The 13,229-nt window shown below is 44.7% G+C and overlaps 1 protein-coding gene across 1 annotated transcript; it reads right to left on the bottom strand.

Annotated features, from left to right (window-relative positions):
• Positions 1-1,461: 1,461 nt before the first annotated feature.
• COX7A2L (cytochrome c oxidase subunit 7A2 like) lies at positions 1,462-13,018 on the bottom strand. The gene is made up of 3 exons (XM_081855066.1): positions 12,833-13,018; positions 5,687-5,821; positions 1,462-2,395 (listed from the first exon to the last, which is right to left on the bottom strand). Exons 1-3 carry the CDS (start codon positions 12,902-12,904, stop codon positions 2,252-2,254), a joined length of 351 nt encoding a protein of 116 aa, XP_081711192.1. The 5' UTR covers positions 12,905-13,018; the 3' UTR covers positions 1,462-2,251.
• Positions 13,019-13,229: the final 211 nt, after the last annotated feature.

Below are 13,229 nucleotides of genomic sequence, written 5' to 3' on the forward strand. Positions count from 1 at the left end.
AGGTGGGAAAGTCCTGGGAGAGCATTGCCAATAGCTGCTATTACAAAAATAGTTGGGGCTTGGGTTGCATCCCTGGACTGGAGTGGGAGGGGGGGTGCCCTCCCCCTTTCCGCCAATGCACCTGATCCTTTGCAGAGCTCTATGTATTTTGCAAGTTGATCCTATGCAGCCAGGGAAGTCAACAGACCTTTCTCCTAGGAAACTACTACGCACAGGATGATAAGTCATGCTGATCTTAATAAACTGGATATTAAGATTATATAGAGTAAGCGCTGGGCTTTGGGAAGAAGGGAGGGCTCTGACAGGATCCTGGAGTCTTCCTCCTCCTCCTTCCCAAAGCCTAGTTAGCACTTGCTCAACTTTGGGAAGGAGACAGGAGGAGCCTGGGACCCTGCCAGAGTCTCATGCCTTCTTCCCAAAACCCAGCATCTCCTTTAGCCAGCTTTTGGGAAGGTGGTGTTGTGCTGGGAGGGACGGGCTGCTTCCAACAAAATATTAAATTACAGTAATGCATTGAACATTAAAAGCTTCCCTAAATAGGGCAGCCTTCAGATGTCTTCTAAAAGTCTGATGATAATTGTTCTCTTTGACATCTGGTGGGAGGGCATTCCACAGGGTGGGCGCCACTACCAAGAAGGCCCTCTGCCTGGTTCTTGTAACTTGGCTTTTCACAGTGAGGGAACTGCCAGAAGGCCCTTGGCGCTGGACCTCAGTGTCCGGGTAGAATGTTGGGGATGGAGACGCTCCTTCAGGTATACTGGACCAAGGCCGTTTAGGGCTTTAAAGGTCAGCACCAACACTTTGAATTGTGCTCATATCTTACTACAATCATGCTACAGAAATAAATTTCAAAGCTAACTAAAGGGCTCCTGTGAGCACAAAGTGATAGGTGAGTCTGAGACTTTTGTACATTAGATGAGGTACCAGATTAAAACCTCCTTGTCTCATAACTAGGTAGCAGGAAAAGGAAAGACCATGGATATCTGCAACCAATCAAAGCAGGCAGTACTGGATTGGAAGGATCAGTGAGTCCATATAAGGCAGATTCATTTGTACATCTCCGACCTCATTTTGTATGATCATACTACTGTTGAGGCAAAGTGTTCATGGAACTACCCAGTGCCAAAGAACTACCCAGCATTATGTTGTACAATTAATCTCTCCCATCACTTTCCAGAGAGGTAACCTTGCCTCCTTCCAATAAGGGGACATGTGGCAATCAGTGCCATTTGCAGAAACCCAAGTAGCAGTGAACCCAGAGTAGCTAGTTCAAAAACAAAACTCTTGGGGGTATAAGAGAGTGGAGTGTGTCAGATTTTAATCCAGAAGATATGTGCACTTCACTCAGTCATAAATTTGTGTTTGTTATGTTCAAAGTAGTTCACTGGCTTTGTACCACTGCTGAAACAAAAAACAACAGTAAATCTTATTCCATATTACCCATAAAACAGACACATCAGATAGAAGTGCAGCATTTGTACTGCTGTATTTATTCCTGGGTTAAAACAAATAGAACTTTATTTTAGAGAGATGGGGGAGTGGGAGGGAGGGAACCATGGTGGAGTCAAGTGTTTCTACACAGAACCTGTCTTTGAATGCAACGCTCCGCTTCCAAGAGATGGGTTACAGAAATGGAATGAAGTTTACAGATCATCAGAAGAAAATGCCAGGAGCTAATCAAAACAACATAGCCCTGCTGAAACAACTCCACAGAAATCACAGTCAGGCTCGTAACATAATTTGAGAAGGGGCCTAAATGGTAAATTCCAGTGAGAATTATCAAGCCAAATCATCTCAGGTTGCCATTTTAAATCAGCCTAGAAGTTCAGTCCATAAACTTTTCTTCTGCAAGTCAAATGCACTTTCAACAAGATTTCCAAATGCCCTTGTCCCTAAAACGAGGTCACCAATCAAGGTAACAACTTCATTTCTAGTTTGCACTGTCAACCTAGCCTGCCCTACTGTCAGGAATGCCTGCTGCATGACCTCTCCTATTTTCAAGTCAAGGGTGTGAAGACTAATCTGCAAAACTACACAGGAGATAATGGCTTTCTTCTCAACTTCTGGTATTAATTTTGCTCTTCTTCTCCTAAGCATTAGAAGGTCACCATTTCCCGAATTTTCTTAAAACCCAAATCGAATCTCTAGAATTTGCAACGTACAATCACATGATTGAAGTGTAACGGCAGAAGGTTAAGTGCAAGTCTTCCTTCCAGTGGATAGTCATTAGTGTCTATTAATCAGGGATCATTCATTTCATCTTTTTCGGGTTGGCCGCCATGTAGAGCGCTATCAGACAGTAGATGGTCCCTCCTAGTGTTAGTGCCATCGTGGTCCGGTAAAGAAGCTTATCAGGAAGGCCCCGTTTCAGGTGCACTGGCAAACCATCGGGCTTCTGTTATCAATAAAATATAAACATAAGAATTAATAAAAGCATGTACATTACCATCCCCCAAGCTAAAGTCTATTTGTACAAAATGTGAATGAAAGCTAAACCAAGATAGCAGCTAGCAGCGAGCAGAGACTATGGCTTTGGTGACCTGCGTAAGTTCCTGACCTTTCTCCTGACAGCAATGAGAGATTACTCAAAGCAAATATGCACATTTGTATTATTTATACAAGTTCTCGAAAATTAAGTGTAGCCCACCCAAATCCATCCAGTTTAAGGGCAGAACACACCTACACACAGCCCAGCAAATGAGTTCCACAATAACGTCTAAAGCCCTGGGAACCTTTAGCAGAGGTCCATGCACGTTAACTACGTATATTAGCCTGTGTCACAGGGCAGGTACATGCAGCTCAGTTGTGGCATGAATGGCCGGTGGAGGGAAACAGATCTGACTTCTATGGGCTGTGCTCAATATTTAAGCAGCTGCATATGTAGGTCCTCCTTTCTTAACACTTGGTCCTCCTGTCTTGACATCAGAGAGGGGACACAGCTCAGCCACAGAGCAAACAGCTGCAGGCAGGAAACTCCTGGTTCAGTAACTGGCATCTTTAGCCAAAAGGGTATCTTTAGCCAAATGGGGTAACTGTGCCCCTGAAGGACCAAGTGCACAGCCTGGGAGTCATTTTGGACTCACAGCTGTCCATGGAGGCACAGGTCAAATCTGTGTCCAGGGCAGCTGTTTACCAGCTCCATCTGGTACGCAGGCTGAGACCCTATCTGTCTGCGGACTGCCTCGCCAGAGTGGTGCATGCTCTGGTTATCTCCCGCTTGGACTACTGCAATGCGCTCTACGTGGGGCTACCTTTGAAGGTGACCCAGAAACTACAACTAATCCAGAATACTGCAGCTAGACTGGTGACTGGGGGTAGCCGCCGAGACCACATAACACCAGTCTTGAAAGACCTACATTGGCTCCCAGTACGTTTCCGAGCACAATTCAAAGTGATGGTGTTGACCTTTAAAGCCCTAAACGGCCTCGGCCCAGTATACCTGAAGGAGCGTCTCCACCCCCATCGTTCTGCCCGGACGCTGAGATCCATCGCCGAGGACCTTCTGGCGGTTCCCTCATTGCGAGAAGCAGAGGGCCTTCTCGGTAGTGGTGCCCTCCCTGTGGAATGCCCTCCCACCAGATGTCAGAGAACAACAACTACCAGACTATTAGAAGACATCTGAAGGCGGCCCTGTTTAGGGAGGCTTTTCATGTTTGATGTAGTACAGTATTTTAATTTTTTTTTTGAAGCCCAGCCAGATGGGCGGGGTATAAATAATAAATTATTATTATTATTATTATTATTATTATTATTATTATTATTATAGGATCAAGTAAGGGATGATGGGAAAGACCTCTGCCTGAAACCCTGGAAAGCCCTTGCCCACTGCAGAAGGTGATGCTGGAACAGATGGACGCAGAGTCTGAGTTGTTAAATGGCAACTTCTTAGGTTTCTGACACTGTGACATTTCATGTTTCCTGTCATTGGTAACCTATCAGGGAGCACAGCGTTGTGAAATCACAGGGAAGTTCACCACATCCAGACTTTATGGGAGGGGAAAGGGAAACTAAGGGAGGAACTCAATGTCACGCTACTACAAACACTCCATCTGAGCAGACATATCAGATTGCCAGATGGAACGATCCCCCTCTCCCCAAGGATTGTTCTAGGGATTCTCCCAACCTCCACCTAGAGCCAATTTTGGGGGCGCACAGAGAGAGGAGATGGGGAAAAGAAAAGCCACATGGCACAAACAGAAGCCCGCACATAGGGCTTGCACTGATGAGGATCGTTACATGACTCCCACATCACGTCTGCACTATTCACTTACACACAGTATAAAAGAATACGGCAGAATATTCCTTTAAGTGGCTAATCACACAAGATGCTTCCTGGCAAAGCATCGCTACCTTGCGAGCCGTGAGGTTTCAAGGGAAAAGGAAATAACACCAATTAAGAGCGGGAGCGTTTTCCGAATAAAAACAGAATGCAAGAAAAAGTGAGCTTCTTAAAGAGCTGTTATCCCATCAGAACAAGGGAGTTTTGCATATTCCATGCAAGATGCTCCAGTGATTTACTCTGATCTCAACTGCTAAACCCACTGCATTTATTAGTAGTTGTATAACGTTAATAGCAATGTTTAACTGTTGGGTTTTAACCTGACTGTGTAACTGCCCATGGGCAAGACTGACCTGAATATGGCAAGCATCTGCAACAGACTGAAGAAGCAAAAAAAGATTAGTGCTGAGTTTATTTGTATCAGCAGATGTTGTCCAAAATGCTGCTGTTATAGAAGTGGAACACGTAACTTGCAAGCAGAACTCTGCATGTACAGTGCTCTTTCTTAAAAGTAGAAACTGGAATTTGGTCCAGAATTTTGAGAACCGCCACCATAGATGCATGAGTAGTGCAGAGAGAAATATATTGTGCAGCAACATACTGACATTGCCAAGAGAGGACTCAAAAGCAAAAAAATGGTCTGCCAAGTTTTGGGGGATGATTCTTAAATGTTCTCAACAGCTCCTTTTCTCCATAATCTCCACAGTTATCACTACTTGTGTACAAGCCTGTGTACAAGCCCTTCAGATCTCCATGTCTTTTCCCAGGTTCCAGTCTTTACCCTCTCAGGGAGGAATTCAACGTTGCACCAAGGTGGCTGTTCTGTCACAGCAAGCATTTTGGCCTGCCAGACAGAACAATTCCCACTCTCCTCCTCCCATATGCTGTTCTGGGGTCTCTCCCAAGCCAGTTTTTGGGGGGAGGCATGCAAAGGAGAAGAGAAGGAGCCAAAGCCCCAATACACAAGCGGAAGCCCTCACTCAGGGCTTCCACGGACAGAAATCATTAGTTGAATCCCACACTTGGTCTTTGTCCCTGCCAAAGACCTTCCATTTCACTGAAAGCTTCAACCTTGTAAGAATAATCAAGCAAAGGACAAACAGGATAATTTTCAGATAAGGCATGGTTGAAGATTGGGCAGGGGGAAAGAGAACAGGAGAGGGAGAGAGAGAGGTGAGGAGGAGGCAAAAATCATGCAGAGTGCCCCTAGCGCTGAACTTACATTTAGCCTGCTGTAAAATTTGTTTCAAGTTCTTTTTAAAATACTGTTGACCTCTAATGTAAACACAGAAACATAGATATTAGCAGCATTTTATCTACACTTCTGAAAGCCTCAAGCATTCAGCATCTCCAGCGATCAGACATAAATTCAACTAAGATTATTGACTGAATATTGTTTCTTCCCACCTGAAAAAACTTCTGCAGCTCCGGTACCCGGTTTTTACCAAAATACTCGATGGTGGACGGTCCTTCTGAGGCAATTTTAGTTGGTGTTGCAAATATTAGAGTTGGTGACTCTGTAGATACAACTGGCTTGAATCCCTGCATAAAATGAGACGATTAAAACTTTGTTTGCAGTGAGCACAGTTACCAGATACATTATCAGCTATATAAACAAGTGACCAGACAGTAAGAGACTACAAAGCAAGAGCGTCTCTGGCTTAACCTTGAACACTGTACTCCACAGGACCATCCAGAAGAGACACTTAGAGAATTACGGTCAAGAGCATATTTACAGTCTGGAAGTTTGCCTGCAAATGGCAAGTCATGTGCCTGCTATAAAGGGAAAGGGGAGAAAACAGAATCTCCTCCATCAGCTCTGTTGGGTTCAAGTACCACTGACTTCTCTGCCCTCAGAAGTAAATGGTGAGAACCTGAATTTATTTGTTCCGTCCCTCCCTCCCTTGATACTTCTTTTGAATTGCATTAACTGTAGGCTGTTGCAGCATGGACCTGTGTATTTCAGAAATAGATTCCGTTTTGCAACCATTACGATGGTGGCCAATTCATTTCTGGGACCAAGTGCTGGATTTTACCTTTAAGCATTTCTTCCAAGGTCTGGTAGGAACCCATGTAGCTCAGAGACAGCCTTTCCCACACAAGCTCCCCTGTTTATATTCTGCAGAGTGGGGGTGGTCCACTGTGTGCCCCATATCACATGAGGGGAGGACACGTGGGATAGGAGACTGCCCCACAGTTGTGGAAGAACTGTCACAAAATGGTCTACAGCTCTAATGTTTTGCAGCAATCCAGGGAGAAGGCAAAACCTTCCTCTGCTGCAAGACATTTAAGTGGGCATTTCCGCTTGTAAAATACTGCTGCCATAGGATGCACAGTTTAGTGACTTTATAGGACTTTGGTTTTATTGCATTAGTGGACGCTTTGTTAGAAGCATCTTCACGCATTGAAAAGGCAAGTTATAAATGTTTTAAATCAATAAATTGCCCTTTCTGCTTCACAATAGAAGCTGAATCAAGTCTTTTCTTAAAATTTTCCAAATGAAGTCACCAGGACATATTGAAAAGAATCTGTCAAGAAGCCAACCCAAAGCAGCGAGAAAACAAAATTAGACTGGCAAAGTCTGCCTCTTCCAGATGCAGAAGCAAATGTTTCTCGACCAAGGGTAGCCAATGAGGTGCTCTCTACTAGCCATGGGGGCTATGTTCTCCCTCCACTGTTAGGAGGCAATGTGCCTCTGAATATCAGTTACTGGAATCACAAGTAAGGGAGAGTGCTATTGCACTCAGGTCCTGCTTGCAGGCTTCCCCTGCGCATCTGGCAGGACAATGCAAGAACAGCATGATGGAGTAGATGCGCCTTCAGCTTGATCCAGCAGGGCTCTTACATTCCAACTCTCATCAGCCCCAGACAGAATGTGGAGAGATCATGGCTCAAATCTCCAGCAAACCATGAAGCTCAGTGAGTGACTTTGGGACAGCCAGACTCTCTCCTGCCATAACCTAGCTAGAGGTAATCCCTACCAGAGAGAAAGGACAAATCAAGCTGTTAGACTATGCTGAAATGGCTAAACTCAGAGACCAAGAAGAAAAGAAATTCAAAAAAGAATGGGGAACGTTTATAATTTATTTAGGAGACCACTGTGAGCAGATGAAAACATTAGCAGGATTTTAATCCTATTTGTAATGTAACAAATACTACGGACAATATGGATAGATACAAAACATAATTATGAAATGATATGCAGTCAGAAACGGTGACAATAGGACCGATGGGGGAAGTCTCAAGATTCAGAGTTATCTCATTCTATGGATATGTATTTGGTATTGTAACTAATTTACATTTGCAAAACCAAATAAAAATGATTATAAATAAATAAATAAATAAATAACCTAGCTCAGAGGGCTGTTGTCAGATGGAGTTGGGTGGGGTAATCAATGAATGCTGCCCTGAGCTTTTTCCAGAAAGAGTAGTGTATAAATAAAATAAAATTTGGTAAATGACCCTAATCATCTTCTTTGGGAAGCAAAGAAGGCCTCTGGCTAGGAATGGGCTCTGGAAATTCGTAACTATTTTAACTCACTTAAAAAAAAAAACTACTCTCAAATTAATGGCAAAAAAAAATATGCTATTGGAAATGTATTGCTTTCTCAAAACAACAACATTCCAACACCATGACCTCAGGGTGTCTACCAATGTCCATGAATAGGGGAGGGCAAACAGTCATTGCTTACTGCTTCTGTACAAATTTTCTTGGTGCTTACAACAAGAAGAAATGAGATACCAACAAGTGAGGAAGAGTAAAAGTTGGGTAGCTTCACAGTAGGGCACACTGCAAAGCTGGAGGGTGGCTGAATGCTACTCTTGTCCCACTGTCCTTCCCTGGGCTTTCCAGTATAACCCCCTGCAAGTCAGTCCCACTATGTTAGAACATAAGGAATACATAAGATGAGCCTTGCTGGATCAGGCAAGTGGCTGACCTAATCGAGCATCCTGTTCCCATGGGGAGCCAACTAGATACCAACCATGAAGCCCACAAACAAGACCTGAGTGCAGCAGTATTGTCCCTTCTTGTGATTCCTTGCAACTGGTATTTAGAGGCATACCGCCTCTAACAATGGAGCCATCATGGATAAGAACCATTGTTCAGTCAGGCTTAGTTTCAGGATATGAGTGTATAGGATTGCAGCCTCAGTCTAGTCAGCTGAACAGATGTGGGAGCTGACCCCTCAATACCAAGAGGAATAGGAGTTACATTCATAACAAGTCATTCATTTAGTCTTTCTTCCCCTTGAGTTTTGAATGCATTCGTGAACACCCGTTTAAAAAGAAAGTCAATTAAGAGATGAGCGTGCCACCTTCACAATGCAGTGTGTGTTCATTTGGGCATTCAAGCATTGCTGATGAAGAACCACAACGCAGCTAATTCTGGAATGCTTTACTTCTTACATGCAGGCATTTAACAGAGCTACACTCAAGTAAAAAAGGCTGTGCAGCACAGCCAACAATTACCTACATACAGATTCCCTACTTTATTATTCCAGACAGTGAGTGTGAACACAATATGCTTGACATTAAATTTGCATTTTAACAAGGCTAATAAGTACATGATTGAAATGAATGTCTACTAATTAGTTTTTGTTTGTTCATCTATCAAGCTGTCTGCCAATCACATACATTTTCGGAAAATAATGTTCACTTGTCAGGTTAACTTTATGTAAAACTATTTATATTTGCTTTTAAAAAGCATGCATTAGGGAACTCACTCAGCTCTATGGAATGCATCAGAAATCTATTGAAAGACAGACCCCACTGCTATTCTGCATATCTGTGAATGTATTCATAAAATACAAAAAATCTAAGAAATATAGCCTATCCAAGGCTACAGCTGAGAGGTATCTTTCTAATATGCACACAGTGTGATCCCCATCTGGCCATTTTTAAATATGACATGGTATCAAGGAATGACCATAAATATTCTCTTTGGTGAGGAGGAACAGAACATTGATGAACAATGGTTTTTCTACAAGGGAAGTTAGCAGCTATTTTGGATGGGAGAAAACCCATGGCTTAGCAAAAGGGATGTGCTGTGTTGGCAGCAATAGGTAGGGAGAGTGCAGAGGATATAGGGCAAGAAGGACAAGTAGGAAGTGAGTCCAGGAGATAAGAGTAACTAGAAGGCTGGGATACCCGAGAAACAAGATTTTTAAAATAAGAGGAGCACAATCGCTGTGGGTGGAAAGGAAAGTAAGGAGAAAGGGTAACAGAGGCATGCGGACTGCTAGCAAGGAGACGAGAGAAAGGGAGCTGTATAGAGGTTAGTGTACTGTAGTCTAGCAATCAAGGGGGCTGAATGTCACTTTGTAATATGAACTATTCGTCTAAAATATTCCAGGCTGCATTAATTAATTGATGGGTTAAAGTATTTACAGGCCGCCCCCATACAAAAGAATGAATGAATTGTGCTGTCAACACATAAAACATCATAAAAGGAACACCGAAAAAATCATAAAAACAACTGGCTCATCTAATACGTTTGAACAGCGGAACAGGCTTGTCGGCATAAAAAAGACCCAGGAGATGCCTGAAATGCCGACACTAAATGCCATACTTCTAGTTGAAGCTACTCAGGCTTCTGAGAAACAGGCATTAAATAACAGCGCTCCGCAACATGTTTTCTAAATGTATGAAGTAGTAAGCCCCATTTTATTTTAAAAGATAAAGTTGTAAAACAAAAAGCAAGTTAAACCAATTATGATAAAAGTGGACAAAAGACAAATAAAAATGCCTGCTGAATCGACTGGTGCAGCAGCCTTTAGGGGGAAACAGCAGAGGTAAGTGGCTTCTCACATCTAAAGACAGGTTGTTCCAAAGCGGAGAAACCACCCAAGAAAGAGCCACGTGTCCCCCTGTCATTCTTCCAGCCTCTCCCTGTGAAGGTAGGCAGAGAAGAGCCTGATTGTGTGACTGCAGCAAGTTCACTGTCTGATTTCTGGTAGAGCAGGTTCCTTAGGAATCCAGGACCCAGGCCATAAAAGGCTGTATAGGTCAAAAACAGCCCAGACAAACATCAGTGGACACTGCAGTTTAAATCGGGGCTATAAATTGCTTGATGCATTCCCCAACCTCCCTGCCCCTTGCATTTAAAGTACTGTACTGTACTTGACTTCCTCCCAAGAATCCTGGGAAATACTATAGAATCATAGAACAGTAGAGTTGGAAGAGACCCCAAGGTCATATAATCCAACTTCCTGTAATGCATGAATCTCAACAACAGCACCCACGACAGGCGGCCATCCAACCTCTGGCTTAAAAGCCTCCCGTAGTTCACTAAAGGGCGCTGGGAACTGCAGCTCTGTGGAGAGTAAACTACAGCTTCTACAATTATTCAGAGCTGTCCAGCTGGTGCAAACGTGCTTCCAAAGGTGTGGTGCGGATGTAACCTCTGCTTTTGTTGCAATGGGTCATGCGCCCCGCCCCAACTAATTTCTCCAGATTTTTATTGTTCACTGTTTGTTTCATATACTGCATTTTCTGTACAGGGAAGCCTTTTAATGTGTAGTGTTTCATTATGATTTTATGTATCTTGGAAGCCGCGCAGGGTGGCTGGGGCAACCCAGTCACATGGGCAGGGTACAAAGAACAACAACAACTATTATATTTCAAATACTCTGCTACAACGCTTATTGACAACAGCTATTATACATATTTCAAATACTCTGCTTATTGATGACAACTATATTTCAAATACTCTCTGCCACATCGCTTATTGACAACAACTATTGTATTTCAAATACTCTGCTGCAACGCTTATTGACAACTACTATTATATTTCAAATACTCTGCTGCTACGCTTATTGCCGACAACTACTATATTTCAAATACAGTGGTACCTCAGGTTACAGACTCCGCTAACCCAGAAATAGTACCTCAGGTTAAGAACTTTGCTTCAGGATGAGAACAGAAATCGTGCAGCGGCGGCAGCAGGAGGCCCCATTAGCTAAAGTGGTCTTCAGGTTAAGAACAGTTTCAGGTTAAAAACGGACCTCCAGAACGAATTAAGTACTTAACCTGAGGTACCACTGTACTCTCCCCAGGGAAGTTTGCCTGGCGCCTTCATTATGCACCTGTAGGCGCCAGGCAAAAATGTTCCTCTTTAACCAGGCATTTGGTTGATACCAGGCATTAGGTTGATACAACCTATGCCCTTTTAAAATGTGTGTGGCTTTGGGGGGGTATTGAGTTGCTGTTTTTATTTTTATTAGGTATTTTGTGGTTTTATATCTTGATTTTATTCTGTGAACCACCCTGAGACCCCCAGGTATAGGGCAGTATAGAAATTCAATAAATTATCTTTCAAATCAGAACCAGTGAATGCAGTGAAGGTCCTGTGTGTCTGGAGGCGGTTGGAGGATGGATGGCGGCTAACAGATTGAAGCTGAATCCTGACAAGACAGAAGTACTGTTTTGGGGGGACAGGAGGCGAGCAGGTGTGGAGGACTCCCTGGTCTTGAATGGGGTAACTGTGCCCCTGAAGGACCAGGTGCGCAGCCTGGGAGTCATTCTAGACTCACAGCTGTCCATGGAGGCGCAGGTTAATTCCGTGTCCAGGGCAGCTGTTTACCAGCTCCATCTGGTACGCAGGCTGAGACCCTATCTGCCTGCGGACTGTCTCGCCAGAGTGGTGCATGCTCTGGTTATCTCTCGCTTGGACTACTGCAATGCACTCTATGTGAGGCTACCTTTGAAGGTGACCCGGAAAGTACAACTAATCCAGAATGTGACAGCTAGACTAGTGACTGGAAGCAGCCGTCGAGACCAGCCTTGAAAGACCTACACTGGCTCCCAGTACATTTCCAAGCACAAGTCAAAGAGTTGGTGCTGACCTTTAAAGCCCTAAACGGCCTCAGTCCAGTATACCTGACGGAGCGTATCCACCCCCATTGTTCTGCCCGGACACTGAGGTCCAGCGCAGAGGGCCTTCTGACAGTTCCCTCGCTGCAAGAAGGGAGGTTACAGGGAACCAGGCAGAGGGCCTTCTCAGTAGTGGCACCCGCCCTGTGGAACTCCCTCCCACCAGATGTCAAAGAGAAAAACAACTACCAGACTTTTAGAAGACATCTGAAGGCAGCCCTGTTTAGGGAAGTTTTTAATGTTTAACTGACTATTGTATTTTAATATTCTATTGGAAGCCACCAGACTGGCTGGGGAGACCCAGGGCAGGGTATAAATTATTTATTTATTTATTTATTTTTGACACCAACCATATTATATTTCAAATATTCTCTGCTGCAACGCTTCCTTGCAAGCCGCCCCAGGGAACACCTGGTGGGCAGCCACAGAAGCACGTGGAATACATGAAGCCCGCTTTCCCCGCTCCTCAATGAATAATAATAATAATAATAATAATTTATTATTTATACCCCGCCCATCTGGCTGGGCTTCCCCACTGTGGAGGGTTAGAGAGAGTTCTCTCTTTAGGTCATTGCGAGAACTGGACCTCATGGGGCCCCGTAGGGAAGTCTCTCCTCTACGTGAAGCGCAGCTGTGAAGGTCAAGCTCCCGGCGGCCCGAGAGCGCGGCTGCCTCCGTTACCTGCGGGGCGTAGGCGGCGGAAGCGCCGGCCCCCACCAGCCTCTGCGTGAAGCCGCTGAACTTGTAATACATCCCGGCGCCCGGGGGCGGCTGCCTCGCTCCGCCACGCGCGCAGCTCCGCTTCCCCAGCCTTACGAGCCGGCAGCTGCCCGCAGTGCTGCCCGCCGAGAGGAAGGGGTAGGCGAGAAAGGACCTCCTGTGCGACCGGGTCGTTCTTGGACCTCTTCCCCGAGAGGGGTGTCCTGAGCGAGTGCCTGAGGAAGTCGGTCCGGACGACGAAAGCGCGAGCGCCATTTAAGCGCCATTGAAGACCCTAAGGCGACCCCGCCCTGGTGTGGATATTTTACTATTTTCGCGCTGTGGTTTCGTTTGGCCGGCTTCGGAAGGAAGTAGCTTT

This window comes from Podarcis erhardii (assembly GCF_964252035.2).
Source record: "Podarcis erhardii genome assembly, chromosome: 3".
NCBI classification, from domain to species: domain Eukaryota; kingdom Metazoa; phylum Chordata; class Lepidosauria; order Squamata; family Lacertidae; genus Podarcis; species Podarcis erhardii.

Coding starts and splice junctions, on each gene's coding strand:
- COX7A2L (XM_081855066.1), bottom strand. CDS start 12,904: ATGTATTACAAGTTCAGCGGCTTCACGCAGAGGCTGGTGGGGGCCGGC. Junction 5,822..12,832: donor CCGCCGCCTACGCCCCGCAG/GTAACGGAGGCA, acceptor CATTTTATGCAG/GGATTCAAGCCAGTTGTATC. Junction 2,396..5,686: donor AGCTGCAGAAGTTTTTTCAG/GTGGGAAGAAAC, acceptor TATTGATAACAG/AAGCCCGATGGTTTGCCAGT.